This window comes from Taurulus bubalis (assembly GCF_910589615.1).
Source record: "Taurulus bubalis genome assembly, chromosome: 7".
Taxonomy (NCBI): Eukaryota; Metazoa; Chordata; class Actinopteri; order Perciformes; family Cottidae; genus Taurulus; species Taurulus bubalis.
In genome coordinates, this window is record NC_136595.1 from 14,898,014 (window position 1) to 14,924,457 (window position 26,444).

The 26,444-nt window shown below is 41.1% G+C and overlaps 1 protein-coding gene across 1 annotated transcript; it reads right to left on the bottom strand.

Annotated features, from left to right (window-relative positions):
• Positions 1-2,329: 2,329 nt before the first annotated feature.
• On the bottom strand, positions 2,330-24,797 carry arid3a (AT-rich interactive domain 3A; the record flags this gene model as incomplete). The annotated part of the gene is made up of 8 exons (XM_079220889.1): positions 2,330-2,475; positions 2,914-3,003; positions 3,995-4,282; positions 4,753-5,000; positions 6,151-6,334; positions 7,736-7,808; positions 24,067-24,349; positions 24,457-24,797. 8 exons carry the CDS (start codon positions 24,795-24,797, stop codon positions 2,330-2,332), a joined length of 1,653 nt encoding a protein of 550 aa, XP_079077015.1.
• Between the last annotated feature and the right edge of the window lie 1,647 nt (positions 24,798-26,444).

Here is a 26,444-nt window from a genome sequence, read left to right on the forward strand (position 1 = left end):
TCGAAAGTAATAAAACAAGTGAGGCTGGACAGCCTCCTCCCTGTTTTACTAAACTTTCAGAAGAAAATGTAATGATTTGATGGGTCTTTGAATGAAAGTTGTTGGCTGTCTGTTTAGAAAGTGTACTTCTCAAAAGTGACCAGTGTTTGTGAAGCAGCTGTTGGTGATTTCCCACTGAGAGGCGAATACAGAATCAAAGCCGCGACAGCCATCTGGTGATATTTGACTGAAACAGTAAAAACTGATTAGACTGAGGTACTGCTGGCTCTCTGGTCATCCCATGCTGTGTTAAGGCCTCAGAACAGAACCCATATACAAAGCCTGATTTATTTCCTAACGTCAGTAGGAATGAGGCTGCTTTGCGTTGGGGTCGGGGTCGGGGTCGGGGAGGGGGGGGGGGGGGGGGGGGTCAGAGTAACAATCTTTAACAGTCCAGAGAGGTAACACAGATTAAAGTTCAAAAAGCTGAATGATTGATCTACCTCAAAATGCAGAAACACAACTACATGTTAATGATATGGTATCTCCACTGGGACTGACTTCACTTTTTAAACAGCTAACTCTAGTGAGTGTCTGTACAAGCACTAAGACAGAGGCGAGCACTCAGCCGCAGCTATGATTACCTCTGAGATCACATTGTCAAAAGCCCAGATTAAGCAACATCTAAAAACAGTCGAAAGATCACAAGACATTCTCTGTTATGTCCCTGACAGCCAGTCTCAAGGCGACCTGGTCCTAGTCACAGCATAGGATAAGAAGCACTTGGATCAGAAGAAGCACTATATCATGCAAAACACAAAGTTAAAACAAAAAAATAAAAGCATCTGTAATCTATAATACAAAAGAACCACAACAACAAAACGTCAGATATGAGCTGAAATAACTGTCATGTTTCTTAAGTTTAGAAAGTGTCTACTGACACTTGATAATCCATGTGAGAGTCAGGAAATCAAAGTGTTCCTGACTCACTGGCTGAAGGGCTTGATCTACAAATACAGGCATGCATTTGACTCGAAGACAATCACTTCACGAGAAGGCCAACTCAGAAAAAAAAAGGATGAAAATTGATCTTTCCGCAGAGAAGGATGTTGAAAAGCATTGCTAAAAAAAATATTTTCTAAATATTCTACTGATGAGCAGACGGACACCTGAGAACAATTGAAAACTTGTAATATTATTCACATACAATCTGAACCTCAAACAGCAACAGTCAGTGGACGCTGCTGAGGCTCAGAAAGGGGCAGCGAGGAGGGGGAAAAAAATCTCCTAAGAAAGGTTTCTGTTAATTTTCCCATATGCACAACTGAGATTCCTCTAACAAAACAACAATGACAAACAACCTGCAACATTGGCACAGATATACATTGAACTGGCCTAATGTCAACAAGCAGGTGAGGATTTTGCCAGCTGTCTCAGGAAGAAGAACCACAACAACTGCTTGAACTCGCAGCTACGTAGCATTCAAGCTAATTCTATTGCCGAGACTCTGGCATTGATAAATGATGGATCAAATGTATGAAAAAGTGAACCAATATTCTTGCAGATTGGGATCCAGTTGTTTTACATTTCACTTGGGAATCTGTGGCACTGATATGACGTGTATGTTGGTACACAACAGGAGCGCGGACCTGCACCGGGCTCTTCCAAAAATAGATCCAAAATGGCTGCCATGTGAATAAGGGTTTACACAGAATGAGGTCACAACGGTACATTGTTATATGCCCATACGAAACAATATATACCTTTAAAGCTTTTCTGATTAAAAATAGAGGAAATTCATATTTTCTTTTTTTTTATAGAATTCTAAATATATATATTTTTCCTGCAGCGAGAGGATTATTAAAGATTTAAATGATAAAACACAGTAAAGAGAATAACAATAATAACAATGAAACGGTAAAATAAAACAAAAAACAAAAATCTCTCCCCTGGAGGATAAAACATTGCTGTCAATCAGTAGCTGTGTTTGTGAGTGTAAACAGTGCATTGCCTTTCCTAGTTATTAACTTCTCTTTTGTTCTGTACATTTATGCATGAATAAATAATTCACAGGTTGTGCATACATATTTGTTTAGCATATACTGGCTCTCAGTTGAGATATTATTATTTTATTTTTTTCCCGAAATAATTTTGGCTATGAAGAACAAAAGAGGTGAGTTGGTGAGAGAAAACCTGAGATAGTGTAACTGAGTTTTAGTTTGTGTCATTCTGTACAGTGTATGGTTCTTCTCTTTTTGGCATAGATTATGTAGAAAATGAGGTTGATTTTTGGCTTTACTTAGCGTGGAAATAAACAACAAAAAAAGAAAGGGGAAAGGCTGTGGGTTTGTTAAGACAACTGGTTGCTGGAGGTTGAGGTAGGTGTGTGCTGCTGCTGATGTGGAGCCACACGACTGCTGACCGTCTTGTTGGAGACGGACGATCCGACCGCACCGGACAAAGCCGACCCTGCTGATGCCTGAGCAAAAAGAACGCCTGGAAAGGAAAGAAACAAGATACACACAAATGAAGGTTAGAATACAAAGTATACATGCTTCATTTCCATTTTAAAATAAAGCTTAAAGGAAAAGTACAGATAGAGAGCTAGCACTAATTGCTTACATCGTGTCACTCCCCCTAAAACCACAAACTGTTCTTTTTACAAGGCGAAAATGAAACAAGGTTAGATGTTTCCCCGTTTCCAGTCTGTTTCGCTAAGTGAATCATTTCCTTGCTCTACTGTAGCTCCGTGCTTAACACACAGACATGGAAGTGTCTTCTTATCTTACTCTAGGAAAATGTGAAATAATGCTAAAAGATAATGCTGAAAAACTCAATGAGTTCCTGTTTATATATTACATTAAAGTAGATAATTCCTGGGAAGAACGGAAGTGATCAGATGGACTTCTTGTGTTACAAGTCAGCGATACTCACCAGTGTACACCACTCCGTTGAGCTCCACTGACATGCTGATGCTGCTTGAGCCGTTGGTGGTGAGGTTCAGGGCTGAGTCCTGCCGGTTGTCTATAAGGAAGACAAACCCCGAAGTAGAGCTGTGTTAACAAAACTGTAGTTTTCTGTTAAGTAAAAAAACTACAAGATGTCTTTGTATCATCAGTCCAGAGTTTACTTGGTTTACTGTCTGATATTTCTATGAAATAAAGGAGCAATTTAAGAACACACGATTCTCTCTCACAGCACAAACAATGTTGGGTGTAAATTTGCAAAACGTTCAGCATTTCTCCAAAGTCACCTGTATTATCAGTACTGAGAAACAGTTGAATCAGATAGACAGCAACCAAGACAGACTCTTCTATAAGATCAAAGTGTCTGGTGGCAGAAGGGAATCTCCACTCAGACACACACACACACACACATGCACTGTGTATATGTACACATGCTGTTTCTATAAGTTAAACAGGTCAACCTATAGACCTGATGCGGGTTGCTTCCTCACTGTTGGGAGCTGTGGTTTGCGGTAAGAAGACAAGAATGTGTTGAGATACTAACTGCCAGCAAGAAGGAGTGTCTGTGAAATCCAGCTTGTGCAAATTCTGGGGTAAACAATGAAATGTAATATTCTCAGTGAGGCCCACAGCAGATGTTACGTGGTAATATTGATATGCATTTGGTTCAATTATTGCATATTCTTATAATTCTTTCTTCGGAAGTAGATCATAATTTGTACGAATTGATTATTGTAATTCTGAATATATGAGTATGGATTAAAAAAATCCTCAAAGCAGCACCCTGAAGGCTCTTCTATTATCCACGCACATGTTGCCTTTAGGCCATGTCATTAATCACAAGGGTTTAAAATAGTATTATTTTGTGAATGATTTGCATATGGATGTTTGTTGAACCAAATAACCGAGTTTCTATCTGCTACGAACTGTCGCTCTGATTGAAATACAAGACACAGACTTCTTCATCTGATGTGAAAAACCCTGTATCACTGTCTAACTTTTTTTTGTTTTAGCTGAATAAATCAGGAACTCCACTGTGCGTTCAGTACCTTGGTTATTGATGCGGATATTCATGGGTATCTGAGCGGTCATAGCCAGCAGGTTGTGTTGCAGCGCTCTCTGCAGCAGTCGGTGGTGTTCCTCGGCCGGCAGCGCCATCTTCTTCTCTGGTGGCTCGCCGGCCTCTAGTTTGTCCCTCAGCTGCTCCAGAGCGGCCATCTGAGCCGTCATCGCTGCCTGTGCTGCTGCTGCCTGGACAGAAGCCATCGAGTGACCCGCCAGGGCCCCCGCTGACAGACGAGCCACACTGACCCCCGGCAGCGACTGGCCTCCATCCTCTTTTGGCCGGACATCACAGAGAGTGAATTTAATTAAAATACAACTGTGTTATACAGGCAATATATAAATTCTGTGCCTCTGTAACCACACGGATAGAAAAACAGCTGGTCTGAGATACTTTGTAACTGCTTGCTAAGATCCCTTCCAGCAGAGAGGACAGACAATCAATTCCTTCTAGAGGAAGATTTGAGTTTCCTCCCTAAAAATTACTGTTCACTACATCTGCTTTTCAAGTAGTAAATATACTATTTGGTAACACCTTAACAGATGAACTATCTCCAGTCATATACAGGATTTCTATATTAATTTGAAAATGGTACAGACAAGTTGCAATAATTCAAAACCAAAAATGAGGACAAATCCAAAAACTACAGTATTAAATATTCAGATTCTCCATCCAAGTGTTCAAAGATTGACTCCAAAAATGAATTTCATGGAAAGTGAATACAGCATAATATGTAAACCTCACCTTTCTTGATCCTATGGATGGGGGTCAGCGAGGCCCCGTTGGTGCCCATCATCAGGCCCACACTGGACGAGGGGAGCTTAGGCGAGGAGAGCATGGTGGGCGTCCCGTTGGGAGAGTAGGTGAAGAGGGAGCTGCCAAAGCTCTGTCGCCGGCCCTCCCGCCGATTACTGTCAATGGCCGCCTGGAGCTCGTTGGGGTTGCTCAGACTCCTCTTATCACATTCATATGGGTACAGGTACTTCATGTATCTGAAAGGATTACATTGAATGTATGTTTCACTGAAAGCCTGGTAGCACAGGGATGTCCTGAAATGTAATCTGCTGCAGAAAATGTCAACTACTTCCTGAAACTTAAATAGATGCAAAGCATTAAAACTCTTTTGGTTGGGCTGAACCATTAGTCAATTTAAGGCCTATACAGCAGAGTTTACACATCCAAATGAGTTTTCTTTCATCCATAGCACGGTTCCAATCGACTTGTAACTTCCCTCATTACGAAGAAGGTCGACTGTTTGCTGTCCCAGATGAACAATGGTGGAACAAGCGCCCCATTGACATCGGGACAGCAGAAACTCTGCACATCTCACATTGCAGACTAAAAACTTATCGGTTTAGATCTGTTAGAAACAAACAAAAACACTCATGTTCACTTGTTGTCTCTAAATGTAGCACTTTTGATGTAAAAAAGTTGATGTACTTGCATGATTTTTGTTGTTGTACCGACATGGCTGAATGCACTTATTGCATTCTAATAAACTAAATAAATGTAATGTCATAGTGATGTCATTATAATCGTCTCAGATTGGGCTTGAAGACGATTTTGAGGGATGGACAATAACTTGAGGAGATAGAAGAATCAACTAAATAATGGCACAAGAATCTTAAAAGTACAGGTCTCATTCTCATGAAGGGCTCTGCGGTGCAGCTAATTAGTAGTGAGAAAGTACCGCAATTTGAGCCGACTACAGGAAATGAGTTCAAACACAGGAGCTAATTGGTCGAACAAAATGGTTGTTGACATCTGATCGCCAGCAGCTCCACATGCTTGAAATCGCTGAGCAAAACAATAGGATTATGGGTATGAGAGTTATGGCTCAATTAAGCTATAGAAACTCAAATTAGTTTTGTTAATAATCTCTATTTTGAGCAAGATCACAGTAAACAAAACGACCCAATAAAATGGCTGCTTGTGAGTTTTGTTTACAGTCCTGTGTGGCTCGTCTAACAGTGTGAATCCAAACAAGCCACACACACACAAATGTAACCGAGTAACATTGCAGCTATAACTGGAGATGTGTTCCCACCGTGTGTGTGTGTGTGTGTGTGTGTGTGTGTGTGTGTGTGTGTGTGTGTGTGTGTGTGTGTGTGTGTGTGTGTGCGCGTGCGTGCGTGTACTGACTGTGTACGGAGGGTGAAGGCTGCACTGGTGATTGAGGTAGGCAGGCTGAGTCCCTTGGTGATTTCCCGCCACAGTTTCTTGTTGATGACCTCCACCAGGCCGCCCTTCTCTGTCACCAGCCTGTAGAGCATGTACAGATCCAGGACTTGCTTGGCCATGATGGGAATACGATTCACTGGGGTTCCTGTAATATCACGCACACACAAACGCATACAGGGGAAAAGTCAGTACAAAAGAAATATTAAAAAAACACTGCATAGAAGGAAACTTCTTTTCATGTCGACATAATTCTTGCTGGGTATCCTTTGGAGTTTGACGCGTTTGAAAAGAGCTTTAACATTAAAAAAAAACTGAAAATGTCTGCAGAATGAAGCATGGTGTACTGGAGATGAGTGTTTTAATTTATTTTGATGGATCTTTAGATTTTGATCATTTGATTTTCCGTAGAGAAAAACATTTAAAAGACGTTACTCAACCTGACAACGCTGTTTTATTGTCTTCAGACTAGAAATGACAAACCAAGTATGAGAGAAAAATGCCTTGGGAAAATACCTAATCAATATTTCCAATACTATTAATCTTTGACATTGACCCTTGACCCTTTCCCAGCAAGAAAAATTAAAGGACTCGTTATTCATTTTATTAAGACACATTCATTTAAAACACAGATTGAAGCTAAACACAATCTTCAGGTGCATGTTTGACATGAAATATGTTCAATCCTAGATTTGCATACTAAGGAGCGACGCCTCAGTTATCGGTACAACCTCCAGATGGCGCTCTCAGATTCTTGACTGATCCGCCCATTGCTGGTGGCTCTGACGCTGTAAACATTTTTTTTTTTTTTTCAGTTTTGAGCACATCTGATGTCTCATGGCAACCGTTGCCAGCTGTTCTGATTATTTTATCCATAAATTCAACTTGTCAAATTAACAAGGCTGCTTGGTATTTATGAGGGAAGGAAGGTCTGAAATAAGCCGTTAGGCATTTTGCCTCCCGTACATACAAATACAAAATTACACAATCCGTTTCCGAAATATGACAATGAGTTGTTCGCATGAAGAAGACTGAGATTGTTTATTTTTGTGGCTCAGTTTGCAGTTCTGATGTTGTGTGTGTCACCAGTGTGCAGATCCTACATGGTGGTTGTCAGTGTGTGTGTGTGTGTGTGTGTGTGTGTGTGTGTGTGTGTGTGTGTGTGTGTGTGTGTGTGTGTGTGGACGGATGGAAAGGTAAATCAATCTATTCCTAGGCATTGATACGCTGTGTCCCTTCTAGTTATAGCCTGGGAACGACGAGTGGCTGCGCAACCATAAAGCAATCGTCTCCGAAGAGGAATAAAGACCCCACCCATGTGAGTGAAAGATGAGCAGAGGGTGCTGTGTCATATGTCAGAAGGGGACAGGGAGGAGTCATCTCTCCAACTATTAAGAGTCTATGTATGACTGTAGACAACGCAGGGAGATATAACACGGCAAGATAATACACTGAATGGATGCAGGTGTGCTCTAATGAGTTAAGAGCACATATGGTCTACTGATGCAATGTGTATTTAACATGCAAACACACAGACACAGTTACATACCTCTTTTTTGCATGAAGCTGAAGAGGTCATCCAGAAACTCCTTTCTCTTTGGGTCCCTATCCAGTTCATACAACTGTGGAGAGGAAGAGGAGGGAGACAGATGAAGCCAAAAAGTATGTTTTTTGATAAAATGCAACAAGATCTGACATTAGAATATTACAGCAGAGGAACACCGGGGTGTCGCATAGTCAATACGAATAAGTCATGGTGCATTGAATAGCTCACAATCTCGTCACTTTTGAAGGACATTCATCCTTCAAGAGCTGTCATGAGAAACCAATCAGTTTCCCCCCGATCATAAAAAGAGATGACAGAGAGAGAAACTTAAAGAAATGTTGTGGTCCAGTCTGGCTTGATGAGAACCTGATGTGAGTCCAGCTGCTAGCGGGGCCCCAGGCTCTGGAAGCGTTCGGTGAAAGTTAGCAGTTAAAGTGGGGCGCCAGCTCGGGGGAGTACAGTGAGGCCATTGAAGCCTGTGGTTGTTTTCCCCGTCCCAGTTTGCCAGTGTGATAGTGAAAAATCTTGTGGCATGTCTTTCTATTTATGTGTCACACACTTAATGCTAACAGTGGCTCTATTTTAGGTGGGTAAGAAGAGGAGAAGCTTTAGTATTGTACTCGAGGCATTCACAGTTATATCTACATATCACACAGTATCTATGTTTGATCATTGATTTGCACAATCTGTTATTGACAATGTTAAGTTGTGAAACACAGGCAGCACATTGTTACTACACAGACACAACAGCAAGCATGCAAAGTCACAACTAACCCTCCTGTTGTATATTCCAGCGCAGAACATTACATGTCACAGGAAATCATTAACCTCACAGCACGAAACTTACACCAATAACCATCACATACTGAAGCTGAAGCAACAGAAACTAATCAGCAACGGTTTCCATAATTGATGAAGGCCAAATAATTTCTGGTCCCAGCTTCTCAACGGTGTGAAGATTTGATACAAAAATGTTGCCTTTGTTTTTTTTGGACTGTGAACAAACGTTTAAAAAATATCCACTAAAGCTTTAGGAGAGAGGACGAGATGGACAGTCTTTCCGTGTCTGAAGCTTTATAGACCAAACAAAAGTCCGGTGTAATTAAGCAAAACTGAAAAACTAATTAAATTTGCAGCTCAGCAAACAAAAAAAGGCAATTTGACAATACATTTTGTATTAGACTCGAAACAGCAAGCCTGCTAATTATTTCCTTGATTAATCGATTAATGTCTGTGAAAAAATGCAGAGTAGTTTCTCAGAGACAAAGGTGACGTCTTCAAAAAGCTTGTTTTGTCCCAAAACCGACAGAACAGGAACAAAGAAGGAAAGCTTCACGCTGGAGACTCTGGAAACAGAAAACATTTGACATGTCTGCTTAAAAAAAATCAGCGAATTGATTGATCGTCTTATTGTTGCAGTTCTATTCAAATTTTAGGAATTTCCTGTCACATGCCTTGGCTGAATCACTGATAAAAATCCCCATCGAACAAGTCTGTGTGCGCTAAAACACAAACAAGGAGTCCGATAGAAGAAAATACATGCTCATTTAAATGTTATTCAGATTTACTTGCTAAATCTACTCTGCCACCACATCGATAAGTGAGGGTGAGTAAAACAACAACCTGCAGTCAGTTACTAAAATATTTCTGCATTAGCTTTAAATCACCCAGCCAGAGGAAATGAGAAGGAAAGGCTCGTCAAGCTGAAGTCTGGGATGATTAGTGACAGTAGTGGCCTCTTACCGCTAACAGACTGCCCCTCATTGTGGCATTCAGCCCTCATTAGTGACACCAAGTTGCCATGAGATCTTATAGTCTTGTGGGTGGGGGGAACAGAGGAGTGGGGAATGGGGAGGGTTGAGGTGGGGGATGCCGCCTAATGCACAGGCCTGCTTGCAAAGGGGGGGCTGTAATTACAGGATGCATGCATTTTGTGAAGTGCCGCACCATAAATCTTGGAAATTACTCCCTAAACTCCCATCCCCCCATGTTGCTTTATTTGCTCTCCACCCCCCTCCTCTCTCTGTCCTGATCACACAAACAAATATTTCCCTAGTGGCGTGGTGGGAGCACTGTCACATAAAAAACAAGGGGAATAATGTTCAGATGCCTGTCGCTCCAGATGTGGTAAAATGGCATGAAAAAGGTTTCTGAACGAACAAGACGCAGTTCAACCATTTCTTTCTCCAAGGACACCAGCAATCAGTGTGAGCAACACTACACTATATTGACTATCGGAGCTGGAGATTGTCATCGTCCTCCGCAGCAATTTAAGGGTGTGTAGCAGCAGCGTAGCAGTGTTGACATGGCAGTGTGTTGATTAGCTCCACTGTTTCCCTACCAACTGAAGGGGCTGTCACACTTCAGAGTCTACAGTGAAGTGTGAACTGTGTTAACGCGCTCACAGGATCCCTGTTACTAATGCATATCCAGTTTCAAGTCTCATTCAGTATTTGCTGTTCACATGGACATAGACACGGTATCCTGCTTTGTATCGATGAACATGTGACTAGAATCTAAAATCTTGCAGTCATTACCTTCTGTTTCTGTCTTCTGTCTTCTGCTGTGTTTATAACATTTTACTTTGGCAGGTTGCCCTGCAAAAACTGGGATAAATGGCAGTATTGGGAATACTTTCCTTCTTGATAAATCTCACATCAGCATGTGGGAGATTATTTTTATCCAGGTTTCTGTCTGCAATGTGATTTTAGCTGATACAGCCTCATATACAGTACTCAAATAACTGGGATAGTACTAGAATGATCTACATGTTTAAACATGAACTGCAAATACTCCTTCATCAAATTAGTAATTAAAAAAGAAAATTTCCTTTTAAATGCAATTTTCTAATGACCTTACCTTCTTTAAGTTTACATCTTTATCTAATCGTGACTGTTTTACAATTTTTACACAAACAAAGAAGAAAACCCAGAGAAAACTCTAAACAGGGTTTGTCCAGTGGCTGCTAATGTACACATCACTCTTCATATACTAGATTCAGTTTAAAACATGTCAACCTATGTCTCGGACAGATGGTAATGGACCAGATACATTATGGAGAGCTATAGCTGTTATGGGTCTGGGGATTGGAGACTGCAAAGATGACATCATCACAGTGAGACACCTGGTTGACTGAAAGCAGCCAATCAGGATCCTGTCCAACCAGCACCACCACTGCCACCCCTCATTATATATGTCACTCTTCTCGCAGCTTCCCTCTCATTCTGATTCAGCTCCATGTATATTATACATACCCTGCTGCCCCACACACACACACACACACACACACACACGATGAGGTGGGTGTTGTGTACTTATAGTATGTGCACGGGGCAGGGGCCCCCTCCAGGATTAAAGCTATGCTATTAAAATAAACAAGAAGCTAGATAAACGACTAGAAACTGGGTTAACTGGTAAAGCTGGGACGCCCCTTTACCGAATTCCTTGCAACAGAAAAAGCTCATTAAAACTACAGCGCTGACTAGAAGACTTCAAATTTCCTGATTGTTTAATAAGCTACAGGGTTTATTAGGACTTTACTATTTAAAGCTCTTTGAAACCAATAACGGAGCCACAATTACAGATGAGAGATATTTTGTCGTCGCAAATTTAGAATTGGCATCAAAGACAGAATTTGTTCTGGTGACAAATGGTGACAGAGGAAAGTGAAGTAAATGCTGTCTGGTTGGCTGCCAAAGTAACGAGACGTCCGACTTCACAGCCACACATGAACATGTACCTAGTGTTGGACTGTTGTTTGATAATTTCCCAGCCCGGATGTGCATAAAGGTCAGGGACAGCTCGTCTGGAGAGGAATTATAAACAGGCCAGAAAACAAAGTGGTTTTATACTGCAAATAATCAGTAATCAAAAAGCAGCCTGTTGCCATCAAGCAACAGGGGGAGGGGAGGCTCCCTTCACCGTTAATGCAAATGGAGTTAGCGAGCCAGGGGCACAAGTGTCACATAGCACATAGAGGCTTTGCAACTGAAAACCAAAACTGAGAGGAGACCGGGGTATCGTCTACATGCTCCTTTACACCTGCCAATCACCTTTAGGTGAAGCTGACACACACACACACACACACACACACACACACACACACACACACACACACACACACACACACACACACACACACACACACACACACACACACACACACACAGGGTCAAAGTTTAAAAAGTAAGCGTGGTGATTTAAACTTTTACTTTATGTGCAGTCACAATCACACTTTTCGGATTGGAGGACTTCACATTAGTTTATTCTTTTAAATGATTGACCAAAATCCTGTTGCCTTCAATGTTATTCTTCAGGTGGAACTGGCCTCTTGAAGAAGCTACAGCACGCTGATGCAAATATATAATATGACAAATACACCCAGTGGCCACTTTATTAAGTATACCTGTACAATGTAATACAAATCAATACAACTCTTCTACCATAACGTTTATTTTCATGATGTCTATAATGGTAATGATCATTTTTACATGTTTAGCATTGAGGTCATAGTTAAGAGGCGTTTCTAATATTCTGACACCCAAATGAATACAAATAGGAGCAAACCATCAACCTGCAAACTACACTGTTTATACTGACTAATTACATTATGCAAGTTGCAATACTATATCAGCTTGATAAAGAGCTTCAGCTGCATTTTCATTTATTCCTTTAAGTCAATTTAATACAGTGGTTGCCAGTGTGGAAGTCAGAGATAAAGATTCCTTCTTTATAATAATTGTAGTTGTTTAACAGCTTTTTTTTTTTTAAATTAGCTACAGAACAAGCAAAAACTTGAGTCCTTGAATGGGATTATAAAACCGTCATAGACCGCCTTTTAGGAGTGCGGAGATATAAGGTGTGGTTAATCCTTTGTATACTATTTGTATTATTTAATGGAAGTCTTTGTATTTTGCAGAAGAAATCAGGTTTACACTGAGACTAAATCCCCTTTCACCCAAAGCTGGAGGACCAGTTTCACAACTTCATATTACCTTGAGTTGTTCCTTCCCATGAAAGAGATTAGTACGGACATATATGTTCTACATGCCGTCTTACCTTTAATGGTTAGCAATGGTCTCATGTATGCAAGGTTCCTTTGTGTTAAACATGTAGACAAGTAACCTCTTAAAAAGAGCCAATGATGAAATGATAAGTGGTGGAGTCTCACAGAGCCAATGTGTAATCATAAAGAGAGGGGGAAGGGAATGTATGGCTAGCAGGGAGAGGGCTTGGGGAGTCTTGATTCAGCTCATGAACACATGATCAGCCATATTCAAACACAGCATTGTTCCAGGCCAAAGCCCTTTTATGAGTGTCATTATTGCATCAAAGCAAACACAACCACCAGTATTGGTATGGCCTTCAAACTCCCACAAAGAAAATAGAGTCGTAACATATACTTAAATCCCACAGTATAATCCTCCACCTTTGTAAAACTAAATCTTATGTCTCGGATGTGGATATTGTAGGTGGATACCTGATGAAGTCAAAGCTAAAATTCTGGTTTGTGAAAGAAGTTCATCAGCTTTTGGGTTCACCAAGGTTTGGCTTCAGAAAAAAAATATTTATTCTGGGGGGTCAGCCCACAGTTAAAATGGTACTACAATGAAGGCGTTACTCATGTGTATCACAAAAAGGTCAAATACAGAGCAGGGAGTTAACACTGACAGGTTCTGATGAATCTCTCCACTATATTTTTTGGCACAAAGAAACAGAGAGCTGAATCCTTTGAATCCTTATATTGGCATTTTATTTGATTGAATATAACATATTTAAAAGGTTTTGATGAGCATGATACGCCTGGCCACAGGAGAATTGAAATCACAAATAGACTACTTTTGCAGACAGGATTTTTTTTTTTTTTTTTAATAAATCAAAAGCTGTACAGCAGGTCTGCATGTCCTTCAGTCATACTGAAGGACCGAGCCACCTCTAACTTGATTGAGACTGGCTGGAAAAACAAATATATATATTTTTTGATTGATTGATTTCTTAAATCTGTCTATTCTGCTTGACAGCTAAACAAAAACTAAAAATCTGATTCTTGACGTGACAAGGCAGTGTTTTTCTTTCTCTTTTGTTCCTCAGGATTCTGTTTTGCTGCCGTTTACACAAAACTTTCCAGAGATCAAAAGTTAATCAAACAATGTGAGCAGAGCGCTGTGACGCATGTAGAAAGAGTTTGACTTTTTATCTGTGCCTTTTCTTTTTGAAGTCATGTTGGCAATCACTGCTCATCACTAGATAATGAGTGTTAATGCTTAAAACACAAAAAACACCTCAGAATTAAATAGTGTGTTTACGTGGATCATAATCAAAGAGAAAGGGCTTCTTTCTGGCAAGGACATTTAGCACTGAGACGCCATCAGTCAGAGGGAGAAATCTATCGTAGAATATACAGAAAGAAAGAGATCTATACCCAAAGACAACGGACATGTCATGCAGCGACAAGACAGACAAGCAAGGCGCACACACACACACACACACACACACACGCACACGCACACACACACAGGATCAAAAGCAACACATTTTACACCACTTTTTCGAGAGGCTGTCCAGAGCCAATCTAGGAAACACAGAAAAATTGCAAAACTGAAACATACAAAGACACTTGGAAAAAACAATAAACACTTCATCACGAAATATTTCAACAAAATAACTAACGGTGTAAAAAGAATAAGTGAATATTTTCCTTACAAAGGTTAAAAAAAACATTGCATGTACCAAATGTATGTCTGCTGAACTGTTCAAATACATTGGAAATTAGGCACCACTTCTTTTGGCAGTAAGCAAATTATTCATGAGAAAATAACTTAATCCAGTCAGTCAACCGAGCTGACAGCAATGTGGCAGAAACTACAATGACCGTCTCCCTAAACTGACATAAACTCACCCCCCACATGCACACAATTAACAGCAACAATAGAGCGGTCTGATTGCAGAGGCAAACAACGGTGTTTTATTGATCAAAGCAGGATCAAACACATCATAATCCTAATTGACCAGATGACCTCGTAAAATACACTATCGACTGAGGATGAGGAGCCAACAGCCTGCTGAGACAAACAACAACGATGTGACTTCACCTTATCTGCTACAGTCACATTTCCCCTGAACATGAAAGAAAGCGATAAGCGAGGGAGAAAGACAGAGAGAATGATGTAGGCATAACTGCTGAATAAATAAAATAAATAAAGTGTCAACTGTGGAACAAAATACAATATGTCCATGATCTGCAAGATTAACTCTATCCTGGTTTGTGAATGAAGATTCCCCATTTGTTTTCCACTCTAGTTGGATGGAGAAGATCAAATTTTAAAACATATTTTGCTGTAAATGACTAATGTGTACGCTTCCCTTTTATTTCCAGACACCACAACTTTTCTGATACCAGAATACACTTCTGGAAATTAAATACTGTGCCAGAAATTCAATGATCTTTGAGTACGTGGTTTCTTTGTGGTGTGAAACGTTGTGAGTGAGGCCTCTGCAGGGCTTTACCAAAGAATTTGTATGCATTGGCTTCTGTCCGATATAATTGGATATACAGTATCACCTGCTGACATGAGAAAAGGTGAAAACTGGTCGACGATGACAGGACATGAAACCAGAACGAGCACTATCCCACGCCAACATGCTGCACTCCATTCCTGCCTGCTACCCTCAGCTGCCTTGGCTTGTAGATTTGGATAAGAATCAGAAATAGCAGCCAGCTTTCCCAGGGCTCTTGAGAGTTTGATGTATGTAGCTGTGAGCAATCTGTTGTAACCGCAATGCTAATGAGTAGTATCGCGATGATGGATGCCCAAACTGGGCAGGGCAAAGCTGAGCAGACCGAATGAGGGGAAGTGGGTGTAACAGCAATTTAAGATTATAAATCAGTGCGTTGAAAGAAAGAAAGCAAATAACTGATACCACACTCAGCGTCTGTTGCGTACTCTTGGTGCAATGTTATGTCCCTCACAAATATCTTTAAATAAGATGCCCATCTCCAAACCAGAAAATCCTGACCAAGATTATAATCTAATGTGCTTCAGCGTGAAAGCTGAAGGTATTTATTCAGCGCCAGAGCAGATGCAGTGATAACGTTTGTGTCTGAAAGCAGAAAGATGGAGACATAGATGGCTGAGGGTTCAGAGGGAGGTCGGTCAGAGTGCTTGTATACAAACAGGATGAAGACATGCAAGGTATAATTAATCTGGCCAAGGAATGCAAAAAAAATGGGCATTGTGCTACACTGCTACTCCTCAGTATGGAGCACTTTGCTGTGCAGACACGTGGTTGGGGGCTTGCACTGTCAATCAAAGGGATGGATGGGCAGGGCAAGGAGTTTAATGGTTGACGGAGGCCTTAAAAACATATCTGGCACACCCAGCCCCATGGAGGGCAGATATCTATGGCTCACCAGAGATACCCACGTGGCTCACCAGAGACTGAGATAACGTGGCCACGTGGCAAAGCCCGCCCAAATCAATAGATGGATGGGCTGCAGTTTGACCTCAGGCTTGTCATATATACATACACTGGTATAGAACTTCTCCTGAACCTTTAGCTTCCCTGCTGTCTCAATCTTTTCTTTTGTCTTTGTTGGTGCACGACTACATTTCTTGCCACCAACTGTCAATCACTGACATAGCTTGTAACAATCAACAGGAACAGGACTGCGTGTCATATCAAATGCATGCATCTGCGTCATTGTGCATGTTCAAGAGAGACAGTACTAAAGACATGGAGCATTAAGAAATGGTCCAAACCCTTTGTGTTATCTTTAAATATCCAAGAGAACTGTTTTAAAAAGATCAAATTAGCTAACGTATTGTCAAAGAGTCAGCATGCACATAACAGGGCCCTGAAACTGCTCTACATCTAAATAGTATACAGTCATTTTCAATGTTATTAGTTACGCCTGTGGCTTTCTCACTATGACATGTCGCAGTGGAAAAGGTCTACTATCAGTTCATGTTGGTGTGAAATAGAGGTAAAGAATCACTATTTGTGTCTGTAGGGTGAACAGAGCCATGCCCACACAACTAAAGAATATCAGCTATTATCAAATACAGACAAGACAGGACAGCTAGATGTGATAATGGATTAAAGCAGAAAGAGAAAAGTGAGAAAATGTGCCCTGCTCTGCATAACATTATTGATTGCACAGACCTTGAGAACGTGCAGCAAAGTATCTTTCTGTGTGTTTGACCTATTTCTTAATTGATTCTTTCAGGAATGAAAGCTTTCAGCACACGCTACCTTTTCAAAAGTATCTAAAAAGGCAACAGCCCACATGCACTGCTTTTGTTCAAATGAATGCCTTCTGCATGAAAAGATGTCACTTAAGAATTGTGTTCAGTGCAGATCTATTTTCTGAGGTTATACATAAATACAAGGCTACAGTACAGAGTTAATTATGCAGGAACAAAAGTGGGAAAGAAAGAGCTCACATATTTCCTTTAGAAAAGGAGAAAAAGACCAACAACATTCTCACACACACACAACAGTGGCAAAGTCAATGGAGGATTTGTGCGAGTCTCTCAGAATAATAATTTCCCCATTTTATATGAACACATTGAAGTAAGGCGGAAGCTTGAGGGAGTACCCACACGAATAAACCAGAAGCGTGCTACATTATAAGATCTATACAACGTAACACAACAGCCAAAGAAAAGGCGAGCATCAAGGAGCTAGGCTCAGCCTTTACGCAATCTTTGTTTACATTCTTGCTTCAACCCCCCTCTTCTCCTCCGTACTGAGCGCTTGCCAATTTCCACAATCCCCGTGGCTGTACAGTTTCTGACATCAGCTATGTGCTGCATGCTGCACGATGGACACGATCCTAATGCTCTGCAGGGCTTCACAGTCAAAACGAGCATGTACGACACACTCGACTTGGCAGCAGTTCAGAGACTTTTTTTTCCTGCTCCCTCAGTCACACCCACTCCTTCCCCTCCTGTTCTGTTCCTCCTCCACTCAACAGGAAGACTTTCACGAGTCTTCTCATGCTGCTTCAACCTTTGTTTTGAGCCTTTTGTTCTCATGACATGAACAGGGGGCATTAACCTTGTTGTCTTTGTGTTAAACACAGGATCACTGCACACATAGATGTATCCAGGCCCAACATAATTAATGAAATGAAAACTTCCCTGTGCTGATAAATTAAACCCCTAGAGACTCCAGTTCAGAAAACTGGTTCCAGATAAACACATAGTTTTTATGTCTGAATTACTGGATTACATTATGTTAATGCTTTGGAGAAAAACGTTGTGTAAAATTGTAATTACCAAGACTTAGCCTTACAATTCCTAAACAGAGTTTGACTTTAGTTATTAATTAACAGCAAAAAGGACAGTTGGTTTGAGGATGGAGGACAACAAACTGTCAAATTTACATAAGGAAAATTCATATTCTAGTCAAAAGCAGCTCTCAGCAGATTATGTTCGGCCTTGCATTGAAACCGATCTACAGCTGTGAAAATGCACAACTTCATATAAAATGCAAAAACAACATGGTCCGTCCTTTATATACAACCCTCAGGCAGATCAAAAGGCCTGGACGAAACTACAGAGGAATATAAACCTGACGAGCACTTATCAGACAGCTGTATCAGCAGAAACCTGACGGGCAATCCCAATAAGTGTCGCTCCCAATTGGCTCTCATTCAAGCTACACTTCCTGTTGTCACTAACAGCCCCTTCCCCCTACTCCCAATAAGTGTGTGTGTGTGTGTGTGTGTGTGTGTGTGTGTGTGTGTGTGTGTGTGTGTGTGTGTGTGTGTGTGTGTGTGTGTGTGTGTGAGCAATTTAATGTTTAATGCCAACTCCCCTCCATTCGGCCTGATCATGGTGAGTGCCATGAATTTTTAAAGACATCCCTACTTTACTGTCCATCTGGGCTCCATCTGCCCAGCTGCTGGTGTTTAAAGCAGACAGAGACACAGAGAGGAGACTTCAAAGGCTCTGCATGGCCTTTGGACAAATTCTGGCCTGAGGACGATATTGTTTATAAAAGGGGGCAGGAGAGTGGGGAAGTTATATGAATGTATATCATAGCATTCACTATATTCACTACATTCATGAAACCAGATTGCAATTGCACATCCACAAATATTTTGTGGGGATGCTCAGGAGCCAAAGAACAGAGAAACAACATTTATTTAAAAGAATGTATCATGACTTTCCTCATTCCTTTATCTTTCACATTTATATTGTTGGGAGAAATGTATTAGTTAACAATTAGCAGGACAAGTTGTGCCTCACTGGCTAATCTATCTCACGTAACTGACATAGCTAAGGTAAAATGTTTAGTTCTCATCAAGATGAAGATAATACATATTATAACGCTGCTTAATAGTGCTCAGTTACATTGTGTATTTAAAGCCAGAATTTTTATCCGTCTTTTTTTCTGCTGCTCCAATACGATAGACGTCAATGGGATTTCTCTTTATAATTTGGGTAAACTGATCCTTCACTGAGTGTCTCGGTGGGTTGAAATAATTTGTTAAACATAAATATTAGATGTGTATATTGTGAGACACTAGAGACACTGTGGAAACTCTTGAGCAATCAATCGTATCCAGCCTTCCTTCAGTCAGTGTTTATTTTTCAACTTAGCTAAAAAGGGCTCTCTGTCATACCACATATGACTTGTAAACCAGGAGAGTATTGTTTAAAAAATATAAATGTTATACTTATATCAGCACTGATATAGCACTTATATCAGCGCTATATCAGAAAACTAAGAATGCAGTGCAAAGAGTGACGTTGATATGGGTATATAACGTTAGAGATGATGGTCAATACATTCTCACTTCCAAACTCATAAAATGATAATGCATGGGCAGTGGCCCGAAGCTTCAAACTATGACGCTCTACGTACCGCTCTAGCTTTTTGGACAAGTCAGGGAAGGCACATCAGTTTCTACTTGTTGCATGCATTTTTTCTTTTCAAAATCAACTTCAATCATAGGTTTACATTGTTTTAGGTTTACTGAAGTAACACTACTTAGTTAGGCTTAGGAGATAGGATAAAACCCAAATCTGTTTGTTGGCTTGGTTACACATGGGACACGAACAGAGGGTTTCTGGGTGAAAGTTCCATGTTTCTTTGACCCGGTCAACCTCCACTCCCCCAAAGCGGACTTTCACCCCCTTTATACTACTTCGGTTGCTCTGACCGTCTTAACTTTGATGCGGTTGGGTTTACATTGGAGGTCTCCTAAAGACGTTGAAAGGGTGCTTCGGTATCAAACGCAGAGGGCCACTGGCCAAGTGTCGGTATTTGAAGTTGGGAGTTAGAACAGGTTCATATAGGGTGAGCTTAAGGGTTGCAGTGGCATCACTGAAATAACTCTGCTGAGGTTGAAATGGTATTTCACCAGCAGCATGAATTAGTTTCAATTACAAAATAATCCAACGATGCTGGCATAATCTGATATCTGCATTAATCCGTGTCCTTTGATTAATTCCTCTGCACCCTGCCACAGCCAGATATGACACTGCTGGCTTGATTTAGTCTGACCTTTCAGCTGAGAGTGGGGAGAGAGGAAGGTAGCTGGCTGATCCACCAGGAATGCAAGTCGGGCCTTGGCTGATATATTTTAGCCACACACACAGATTGAGGCCAAACCTCACCTAAAAGTGGGGTTAGGGTGCATGCTTCCTCACCCACACGGCACCTTGGATCTAGATAGGTGTGCAAAAGGGATATTCAAGGACATTGAAACTATTTTTTACTGATCTTCTTAAATTAGATTCACCTCATTATATTTAAAATAGTTAATTACCCCTTAGATTACAATTCAGTTGCTGTATTTTGTATTTAAACTAACTGTTAGTGACTTAAAATGTAACAGAGAAAAGGACCGCTCTTCGTTTGGAAGAGCTCCAACTGCTGCCAACTGATAGAGGCTCGCAGGGTCTCTGCTGAGGATCTGGGGTTCCCAGTGGCCACATTATCACCCTCCCTCAGGCACATTCCAGCAGCCTCCACCCACCTGCCCAAAATAAACTGTACAGGCTTAACCCCTTCCTCCCCACCCAGTGTGCCTTCCAAAACGCAGTTTAGCCCCAGAACATATGAGACTAAGAGTCAGTTATGGAGGCTCACAATGCTGGAGATGGTGACTTTCTCCCATTATTCTTGGAGATATAATCTTCCAAAGTGAAACAAATTCTTTATTGCAATTATGCCTTTTTGTCATGTAGACAAGAGCAAACAATAGGATCAGTACTGGTTAAAGGGCACACTTATTTTAAAAGAGCCAGCTCATATGCAACTGCATGGAACGCTACATTTAAGAATAACCAACTACAATTCTTGTCTGCTCTTTAAAATGCGTAAGAACTAAGAACAAAAAAAAGAAAATAGATTTATTTAATATAATTTTTTTTAAAAAGTGAGATACACAACTATGACTGAAATAGAAAGCCCACCTGCAACCAGATTGTCCACGCCCAAAACACTGACGCCCTATCCAATTGATTTAAAATCAGTCGGTATTCACAGAGTTTTCTGATAAAAATGGCTCATGTATGAGTTCATAGTTCGGCTCTCTATTGCACCTCTGCCCCAACATGCAGCTGCTGGATACTAAACATGAATGTGTAAGAGCAATGTAGGTAACACAACATGTTAAACAACAGTCACAGGTCATTGAGTGCTCCTCAGGTATTGCAAATACTGTAACTTCAGCTCCAATTATGATTGTTTGTGTGTGTTCGAGTGATGAGTGATTTCGGGTGACGTTTTCCTAGCTTTGATAGCAGCATCATATAAACATTTTTGGGGATGTTTTTAAGGCAGCTGCACATCTGCTTGCGTGCAGTCAAGTAAGTTATGACATTTTGCTTTCGGCTTTTATGACTCAACACTATTACAGTTATTACAATATAATTTCAACATTTTACGTTTCTTAACCTCATGATCAAGTTTCCACTGAAAATGCATTAAGAAACTGTGGTCTGTAGATTTAGTCTTCTTTTAAATGACGAGAAGAAACCACAAATGGCGGTTTCAGATAAAAAATAAATAATCAGATGCAAATTAGCACCCTGTAAATATAAAATTAAAGCTGAAATCCCTGATATTGATTTGCATGGGGTTTGAATGATCAGGCAGACTGTCTTTGTCATAACAGGTCGACCATTTGTGCTTTTCCCATCACAGTCAAGGAGCATTATAAATCACTAAAGCTGCAATTATTACTAATCACCGTAATCATCCGAGGGACAAATGAATCCTGTGTGAATAGCGTGCATGACTAAAATCCTGTATTCACCACATCATAAACTATAAGCAGCAACAGATGTGACCTGACCGTTGTTGCTATATGTCAGAGTACAGGTTTTAAATGACATGACATTAAATGTCATCCCTTCCGCTCTGTCCCACTTTAGTAGGAGGAGTTTGACATTGTGTGGGCGTGTCATCGCTTTTAATCAACTTTGGATTGGGTAACACTATCTTAACAGTCAATATTCTGGCTGACTTGATTATATAACCGTTAGCGACTGGCTGACATGTCATGATAAAAATGTTCCTACTTGACGTATGAAAACCACCAACTGTTGAGAGTATCAATTCAAGTTATTCCCACATTGCTTTACAGGGGGAAGGGGTGGACTATTTAGAGAAGCAGAGTGTAGGTTTTAGAGGAGTTATATTCCATACACTGTGTAATTAAAAAAAAACTGGTCTTAAATTATAGAATAAATGGTTAGGTTTAAAAATGAAGCACATGGTTGGGTTTAACCCATAAGGACCCACGGTCCAGTGTCACATGTCCTTTAAATGTTCTGGAAATATTCCTTATACAGCTTTATCCTTGATTTTAACTCATGAAGTCTCTAAGGGAGACCTACTGAACATCTTGGTTCCAATACCAACATTTCCAAGATGTCTGCTCCAGGTTGTGACAGATCTGAAGGAAGTAGCTTCATTCAAAAAAGCATGTTTCTCGTTTGCTCAAGGTAAGATTCACCCATTTAAGAATTATAATGCTTACATAACATGCCCTTTAATATACTGAACCTGCTGGTAGCACATTTATTGAACAAACTGATATAAAACAAATCTGCTAAAAAGGAATTTAACCTAAAAATTTCACAAAAAAACTAATTATGATTTGCTCAGTTAATTTGGCCGATTCAATTATATCTAGCTAATATATTTTACCCTGTTCAATTCAAAGCATATTAAAACAAGTGTAAACAAAAAAATCATGTTACATTAATTAAATTATTAATAATGTGACATATATGTAACATTTAAAATCTTTGACACTATTTTGAATGCCAAAATGTCAGAAATGTGTTCTATGTGTCTATTTAATCTGTTTTATGTCCCCCATAATTTTCCTTGAAGGAAAAATGGGTCCAGGTTCTTATGGGTTCAGTTGTTTACCTCCAACATACTGAAGGCATCAATGAAACTTTCTGAAATCTTCTAACAATTGAACCTTCGCTACGTGCCGGCCGCCACTGCTCCTACGTCAAGCTGTCAAAGCTATGAGATGGGCCCACACTGTCACTAACTGCACTCCCTAAATAAATATCATCTAATTTTTGGGAAAACAAAAAAGATTTCAGAGAAAATGTATAGGGTTTCACTGATAAATAAATAAAAAAACGGATACTAACTATTACTATATCCAACACTTTACATAGCATTTTCATCTAATTTCATACTGTACGGTGCGTGGCAATATTTTTTGTTGTTGAAATAAGATGACTATGAACTATGACATGGCAAATTAAAGAAATTAAATATCATACACGTTTTTGATTTATCGTCAGTGGTGAACAGTGACTTGATTGTACTCTATTCCTCCGTTCCCTTGTCTCTCAGTCTTCATTAAATCAGCAGCAGCACTCCATCTGAACTTGTTGACAGCCTTAAATCTCTTCATGTAAACAGCCCGTCGTATTCCAGCGGGACCTCCGTCATAATATCCAGCCCACGAGCATGTTTACAGTAAATGGCGGCATGGTAAATCTGTTAAAATGCACCCTCCCCCTCCCCTCTCACCCCTCCCCTCGCCCCTCTCGCTGCCCTCAACTTCTCTGCCTCAGCTAGCAATCATTTCACTCTCAGGCCACAGTGATTAGTAAACGTTAAGTCTGACCACACACTAAGCTGCTCCGCCAGAAAAAATAATTGTTTTAGACCAGAACCTTTCACAGATGTACTACCGAGCCAGAATGTCAGGTGGCAAAGAAAAACTTAAAAGCCTCAGCGACTGAATCTCCAGTAGCAACGTTCATTCATGTCAATTAAAATAAGATGAACACACCAGATGGAAGAGTAGGAGTAAATAAAGAAATACAAAGACATCCTACTTGTCTGAACTGCTCTTCGTAGGTCCAGTCTCCATGGTCCTGCCCGCCGAGATGGCTGTGAGTCGCGTGGGGAGGCAGGATGGCTAAGCGAGGCTCCTGGTCCACACTTGGACGGGCTTTCAGTAGCTGGGAGTGGGGGTGGAGCTGTCGGTGGGGCAGGAGGAGGATGCCCTTCCCAGGAGCCACCGCGCCATGGCCCGTTGGCAGATTCTCCTCCACCAGGTCATCATCGAAATCTTCTTCCATTTCGCCTTCAAAGTCTTCCTCGTCCCATTTCTGTTTTCTGTGTGTATTGAAAACATAATATTGTTCAAAGAGATCAAGGAAGGGCACCATTGGCACAGGTTACATGTTTCTAGGGCAAATTGGACAAATAAATTCAGTACTCACATTTGCTCCTCCTCATCTGACCCCATCATGTCCTTGTAATGCTCCTCCCTGTCTTCATTGTCATCATCGTCACCTTCGTCCTCGCCACCGCTGCTGCGATCTGACATGGGGCTGTCCGACACCCTCTGCAGCCCGGCCGCCGCAGCACGCATGGCTGCCAGTGCTGCCATCTGGGCCTGCTCCGCCTCAGGGACCGGGCTCCCCATCGGCTCGTCCCCTCCTCCAACAATTGTGCGAACCTGAGTGTGTTGGGCAGCGACTTGCTGCTGTAGCTGCTGCTCCATCAGCAGCTTGGCCCTCTGCTGCCTGTGCAGGTTCTCCATGACAGCCTGCAGCTTCATCTCCGGGGAAAGCGGCGCAAAATTCAGCCGCCTTCCTTCCCCTCCCTCCCCCGCGGAAGCAGCACCAGTCCGGGGACGTCGGTCACTCCTTCTGCACAGGAAGAGCGATTGTCAACCGTGTCTTTGGTGAAGCAGCTAGCAGCAGGCTGGAGGTTTGAAGGTTATGAGTTTGAAGTGGAAGGAGGTGGAAGAGGAAAGGCGGTGGTTGGTCTGAGCTCTGAGAAAGGTCGGCTGCAGTTCTGAGGACAGAGGACTCTCTCTTGTATCAATGGTTTTTCCTGCAGTTTGGGGGAAACCAAAGCCAACAGCAGAGCTGAGTCGCACAGCGCTCAGCGAGGCACAAGTAGCGGAAGTGAAGGTAGGAGGACAAGAGTGTGCTGACAGACTACAAAGACCTGAGGGAGAGAAAGAATAACAGTGTGTCAGACTGCAACTTCCCCACTGTCTGTTAGCATCCGTACCTTTAGTTGAAGGGCAACCGCTTTTTAATTCATCATCAAAAATGTCTATTTTTTTTACTTTCCATTCATTAGCCAATCCCTAAAGTGGACATCTTCTCTACAGATCTGATGAATCCAAAACTACAGTATATGGTGCAATTTAGTTTTTGCTATTGCATTGGTTTTATTTTAGTTTTGCTAACACCCATTAAATAAAGAGATATACAATGTTACTGGATGACACGGCAGGAAGAACTTGAGTAATCACCTTTAGATTCATGACTATAAATATCTTGACGGACTTTTTTTAACTTTGTGACTGCAGAAGAGCAGTAAAGTACTGCGATGATGACAGAGCCGTCCTGTCAACTTAAATCCTGATTTAAAAGAAAAAGTGACAGAGAAGAAAATACCCAATTTAAAACACAAACATGTTCTTTTCAGTTTGAAATCCATGTGAAGCATACACACGAAGTAACAGAGTTGGCAATTGTGCAACATGTGCAGGATTACTCACACACAAATAACAGACCAGACAAGTCGTTCACACGGGAGGACAGAGTGTTTTAGCCTCAACAACAGGAGGAAATGAAATCACAGAACAGCCACTTTCTTCACCTGGATGGCTCAAAGCCAAAATTAATTTCAGGCAACCAGTCAACACCGTCTCATCAACGATGTGTCTATATTGTCTCAAGTTTGTTAAAACACAAGTAATGTTTAGAGGTGCGACTCTGCTCAGGTATGACTGGTGTGTTTCCCCCTCATTAAAATGTTTTATTGAAGGTGTAGAGACACAGCAGGCAGATTTTCTGCAACATCTGTGGGCAGTAATGCTTCCCGACATACCTGTTCCCAAACATGCTCAGGTATGCAAAGCAGTGTCTGTTATAAGCAATGAGCGTAAACAATGGTCTCAATAATATCGGTTCCCTTTAGTCAACTATTGAGTAGTGAGTGAGTGTAGTGAGAGTAACACTCTGCCCACAGAGCGGGGTACACATGTTAAGGAGTCTGGGTTTGAAGCTTAGATCAGTCAGACAGAGATAAGAGCTCAACACCAAGTCAACAACATGTGGGGAAATAATTTTAAGTGCAGGTGCTGGACATGCTGAAGTCATGACACTCATCTCATCTATGCTGACTAATAATACGTCGTTGTCTCCACACCTCAAAACAATACATTCGGTTGCAGGAAACATTAAAA